At 37.1% G+C, this 6,251-nt stretch overlaps 1 protein-coding gene across 2 annotated transcripts in view; it reads left to right on the top strand.

The window, feature by feature from the left end:
• Positions 1-4,095: 4,095 nt before the first annotated feature.
• The window catches only part of dip2cb (disco-interacting protein 2 homolog Cb), a 48,272-nt gene continuing 46,116 nt past the window's right edge, over positions 4,096-6,251 (top strand). For both annotated transcript variants that reach the window (XM_048164005.1, XM_048164004.1), the window contains exon 1: positions 4,096-4,518. In XM_048164005.1, the coding sequence (XP_048019962.1) occupies positions 4,440-4,518 (79 nt within the window). In that variant the 5' untranslated portion in view covers positions 4,096-4,439. The remainder of the gene's footprint in view (positions 4,519-6,251) is intronic.

Below are 6,251 nucleotides of genomic sequence, written 5' to 3'. Positions count from 1 at the left end.
GGTTAATAATTGAGATTAAATACATAAAGTATATTTGTTTAATTTAATATAGTTTATTATTACAGGTTTGCAAAAATTGTTTTTATTCATTTTGAGGAATACTGAATGTTTTCGTGCAAGTGAGATGAGTAAATGCATGTTCACATTTAGTCTAAAACTACAATAATCATCATGTTCACACAGCGCACACAACACCCTCTGCACTTTATTTCTCTCAATATGGGGACAGGAGATCTGTCAGTCGATAAATTTGAAAAGTAACTTGCGTTACTTATTTGAAAAAGTAACTCAGATATTTTGTTGTAAATTGAAAAAGTAATGCGTTACTTTACTAGTTACTTGAAAAAGTAATCTGATTACGTAACTCAAGTTACTTGTAATGCGTTACCCCCAACACTGCTCATTGGGCCAGCCGCGAGCGTTTCCAAGTCGACGGGGGTCGCATCAGTTGATTGGCTATTTCGCTTTCCAACGTCTTGTGCGTGAACACCGCCCATGTGACCCATTTTTCTGTGCACTCGCTCATCTGTTCAGATGATGTCCTGCGAGGACAGCGATTGGCTCTTGTCTCAGACCTTCCCCGAGGTGATTGGACGAGTGATTAACACTCAGTTTGTAACCTCTACAGTGAACTTCCTACCGTTCCGATTAATTGAACGATTTCGAGACCCTTATGTAACCTCACCAGGGAGAAATACTTCTCAGTTGTGGTTGGAGGTGAAAAAAACGTGACGAATAAAATCATTTATGTAAAGATCACAAATATCTAGACATGTTTTTCTATATTTTCCAGTGTTTTCTAATTGAATGCCGTTATTATGTCTAAAACAATGTAAACTATTCCAAGTAAAACTGTCGAGGTGGTATATGTAAATGAGTTCTCTGTGATTGGTCCAAAGGCGCTTATGTCTTTTTTGAGCTAAGCACAGTGGTGTAAAGTATTTGAGTAAATGTAATTAGTTACTTTACTTAAGTATCTTTTGGCTACTTTGTAGTTGTACTGAGTATCAAGGATATTAGCAACATTTACTCTCTACTTGACTAAATTTTTAAATAAGTAAATGTAGTTTTTACTCAAATACATTTGTGATGAGTAATGCAATTACATATTACATATTGCATGGCACCTAACTTTTTCTGCATCAGTTTTTGTCTGCTAAAAAGAAGTGATATCACCATCTAAGGGCATTGAAGGTAGGCTACTATATCTTGTGCGTTTTGCCTTTACTCACCCAAACTTGTCAACAAGGCTACTTTACGTGAATGCGAGTAGCCTACATTAGTAGGTAGTTGCTGAATCGTAGGTGTTTGATTTAGGAGATGAGGTCATGACTGCAGCTGGTGATGAGGACAAAACCAGCACATCTAGTGCAAGTAGACTTTGACTAGTTCATTTTACTTAATATTATTTTATTTATCTGCTATATTGACGAGACCTTTTTGACGGCTATTGGTTTACTTATGGCCTTTTTGTGCACTTGAGCTTAACTGAGACTTGAGAGTGTGTAGGCCTTTAAGAGGCTGTTTTGTCAACCTTGATTTATTGCAATATTGAGATGTTCAGTTTCATTTTGATTTTAGAAAATAAACATGATTTCTCATTTTACAAATCAGTTGTTTCTTATTTTCACTGTCATGTCTCAGGTGTTGAGGACCAGTGCATCTTGGGCCTACATTCAGTATGAGTAAAATACTTAAGTACTGTCAAAATCAGATACTCTAAGGCCTGGTTTCAAAGAAAGGGCTTAGCCTAAGCCAAGATTAGGCCTTAGTTCAATTAGGGCATTTAAGTAGTTTTTATAAACGTTCACTAGAAAAAAACATTACTGTTGTGCATCTTGAGAATAAACAATGGTATTGACATATTTTAAGGTATGTCAGTCCAAGCTGCTGTCAGTTAAAACAGCTCAAACATGCATTTTAGTCTAGGACTAGTTCAAGCCTTGTCTGTGAAACCGGGGGTATAAGATTTTTACTCGAGTCATATTGGAATTGGTGACTTGTAATGGAGTAATTTTCGCTGTAAGGTATCTGTACTTTTATTTAAGTATGGTTTGCAGGTACTGTTTACACCTCTGGCTAAGCATTTAATAGGTTGTTTGTTCTTTGCTATTTTATTTAACCCTTATGTTCTGTTGTGATTATACAGTCTGTATATTTTATTTTCCTGTTATTGTGACTAAAATGGTACAATATGTATCAAGATAAGTGAAGAACCACCTCCTACTTTTCATCAAACATGCCCTCCAAGGTTTAAGCTTTCCATAGGACTCTATGGTGCACATATGTATGCTCTGTTTTATGGCTTGTCTGCGGTTATTGTCTGGTTCTTGGCTATTGGCTTTATGTTGTGTGTTTCTTACAAGGGTAGGCAGGCCCCTACTGAAATTTGTGCATTACTTGCTTACAGTGGCGTAACTCTGTTTTAAAAAGTGGGTGGGACAGGAATGTGTGTGGTGGTGGGGGGTGTATTGTATTATTACAATAATAAATGCAAAAAAATGTATTGACATAGACCTCATGTTTAATATGATAGTTTCTTCCTTACATCTAGCTACTATAATACAATATATTGTTAGTCTTGATAGTATTTACATTATTAGACTTTTATATTAGATTGTCCTGGTGGACTTGTGGTAGAGTTTTTGTTCAGCGTGCCAGAGGTTCTGGGTTCTAATCTGCCCTTGTATGATTTTTTTTTATTAGTTTTTATTTTTTTTCTCATTAAAACCAAAGAATCATCAGTTATTGTATATCAAGAGCAGGGACACATTTATGTGCATTTTGTTTTGTGATTTCACCGGAACGAATAGAGTCTCCGGTCGATAGATTGAAGCGTGTGCACGAGCATTCAACATGATTTCAAAAACAACACATCCAAGCGCCAGATCGTCTATTATTTAACACAAACGAATGAATTGCTAATCAACTAGAGATGTTTCTTTTGTATTAGATACATCCGTGCTGTGATATGTTTCAAAAAGTGGTGGGGACAATATTGACCCTGGCAAAAAGTGGCAGGGACATGTTCCACCTGTCCCACCCGCAAATTACACCTATGCTTGCTTACCACAGGTAATAAAACGGTATAGATCCAAATCCTGCCTGGATCTTTCTTTACAAATCTTTTGTTACTAATGATTTTGTTGCAGGCATAACTTTGGTGAGAAAGCTGCTGTGATTTAAATGGATGTTTATTTTAGTAGAACCTAACTGACCAAAGCAACACAATTCATTTGAAAACCCAAATAAAAGTAGACCTAATTACTACATCTATGTGTTTTTCATGCCTACACTGTGACTTTGTCCAGTGCTGCTTCCTTGACTGGGATCAGTGCAAACATGTCAGAAGATTTTTATCCTGCTTCCATAGTCTGAAACAACAATCTAAGGAACTGGAAAAGCGCATCAAACTATATCAACAGTACTGAGAAAGATGAGAGGCAATGTCTGCAGAAATACAGGAAAACAAATGAATCAGAATGTACAAGTTTTTTTAATGAAATGTAAATTGCTTTGGATAAAAGCCAGATGCATAAATGTAAACAAAATAAAGCATTTAAAACATCCTATTAAGCAATCAAACTCAATTTGAGTTGAAGATGCAAATTTTGACTATGAACTATTAGCTTTTTGATTTGCCTGCTTTGATGTCATACCACCACGCACCAGCAGGAGGCATCATAACCATTTTAAAAGTTCCTCATATGTCCTGTAAAAACTAGTAAAATAATATATCAAACAAAACATATAATACACATGAAAAAACAATGATTAATTGTTAATATTAAAACATTAACTAAATAAAAACAACTAGCATTAAATAAATAGATCGAGTATATTTTCTGTTTAGATAATAAAGTAAATGTTTCAGTACTGTAATGATATAGGAGAGTGAAAATGTGATGGAATCGTTAATTAATTGTACTTTTATTCTCTTTCTTACACTACAACTTCTCATAAAATGGATGATAGGCCTTATCGAAATTCAATGAGATGGGAATCTATTCGATATATATCATATTGACGCACATCACCGGGGCGTGTTTAATGGCACTGTAGGTCGTTATATCTTCACACAGATGCCGCTTTCCGTTACAGTCGGTGCGCGCGCGCACTGTCGCTCTCTTCTGCGTTTGAACGAGCACTGTGGTCACGTGAGCGCGACGGCATCAGCGGGCACAGTGGCACCGCAGTGGAAACACGGGCAGCTTCGCTGCTGTGCACCACTACAATCTGGAATCAGAAGGAAGCCGAGCGTAACCGAAAACCGAAAAAAAAACCCGACCGGTTATGACGGGTCTCCAGTAACGCTTCTGCTCGCTGTCCACCCGCGTTCACACTCATGCGGTCTATTTTTGCACCCTGAAATATACGTTTGACACCGTGTGCTCGTGAGACACAGCGAGGCACCAAGGCTCGGATGTGTTGGAGTCGCAATGGCAGACCGTGATTCGTTACCGCTGCCGCTGGAGGTGCGCGCGCGGCTCGCGGAGCTCGAGCTGGAGCTATCAGAGGGTGAGTAGCTGCTCGTTTGCCCGGTCAGGGAGGGAGAAAGTGAACGACATAAGGAGAGATGAACGGGTCAGCGCGCTCGATACATGTATCAGATTTAAGTGAGCGCGTGTTTACGTTTGCAGAACCGGACAGAGAGGTTCCGGTGACCTTGGATGAGGACAGAAATGCATATTATTATGCACTTTTAATACGTTGCTGCTGGGGTGTATGAAGGGAGATGTGTCTTGTGGAATTTAAAGTCTCCCTCTCTCACTCACTTTCTCTCGCGCTCTCTCTCTCTCTCATATTCTGTTTCCATTCTCCATTCCAGTGAACTGTTCATAACACGGCCACCGCCTTTGTGAATATATAGGGCACGTAAATCGGTTATAAGTGAAGCTAGAGTGTTTAAAGCATTGGGATATTCATCTGGCTATTTGTTCTGCATTTTGCAATTAATGCGCTTGCTCGTAAAGTTTTAAACACCCACTGCATCTCTCTCTCTCTCTCACACACACACTCACACACACACACACACACTATGATATTAAATGAGAAACCATATGAGATATTTGATAGCTTAAATATACATGTAAGTACTATTCAAAATGCATGATGGTCATAAAAACATTTTCATGGGGTCAATGTAAATGTTTTTATGACCACCATGAATTTTGACCATCCTTGATAAGGGGTTTTAAACTTAAAAATATAAAAATCCTATTGTGAGGGAATCTTTCGTAAACTATTAAGGTTTTAAACTGAACCTATTTCAGTTTTAAAAAACAGCTTGTTTTCAAAATATTAACTTTTTTTACTGTACGAAAGCAAAATCAATGAAATATTATCTGAAAAATATTTTATTGTATTAAGTTAACTGTATATTGTTTTTAAACCAGTATTGGAGAATAGAGAAACATACAATAGTAATTCAAATGTATTTGTTCAGCACTTTTTCATAGAAAATATAATTTCAAAGCCGCTTTACAGAAAAGCTCATACAAGTGAGCGAAGTAACAGTTTTTGACCACATGTCAAAATGTGTTTTTAATTAAAAAAAAAAAGGTTTTCTGCATTTTTTTCACTTCACCCCAGTCTGTGGACTCTTTGAAATTTTGCCTGCAATTTGACAAGTATTCCATATAATCTCTCAATGTAAAGCTGCTTGTATATATAAAAAAAGAAAAAACTGCCTGTATAATAATTTTACGAGAAATGGGAAATTAGTTCAAAATAGTTTTAGATGAATGTAGCATGTCACACCATTGCTGTAATGAGTTAATCGCGTTCATGAAGACAGTGGTGCCACATGGCCAGTTAGTGCAGAAGGGGGTCTGTGTTTTGTGGTTTATGTTTCATGTAGATTGCATCATTTCTTCTAACAGAGAGACCCAGAGAATGATGATTCCCCTTATTAGGCCACATCTACCGCCGTCCCTGTGCACACGAGACAGCGCTCTGTTATTTTGTGTACTTCAATCAGATATTAAATAATCCATCATGATGTTTATTCCAGTACAAACAGTTCAGGAGTTCAGAATGTTCCCATTGACTCCTGACCCAGTCCGATGAGTGGGCTAGGATACTTAAAAGTGCATAAAAAGATTGTAAAACTAATCCATATGAATTGAGTGGTTTAGTCCAAATTTTCTGAAATACACAATCATTTAATACACTGAACAGATTTAATTTAGGCTTTTATTCACATATAAACATTCATCGACTCAAACATCAGTTGTGAGAATCATGTTCGG

Source organism: Megalobrama amblycephala, linkage group LG17, assembly GCF_018812025.1.
Source record: "Megalobrama amblycephala isolate DHTTF-2021 linkage group LG17, ASM1881202v1, whole genome shotgun sequence".
Taxonomy (NCBI): Eukaryota; Metazoa; Chordata; class Actinopteri; order Cypriniformes; family Xenocyprididae; genus Megalobrama; species Megalobrama amblycephala.
This window is presented reverse-complemented; position numbering and strand designations above follow the sequence as displayed.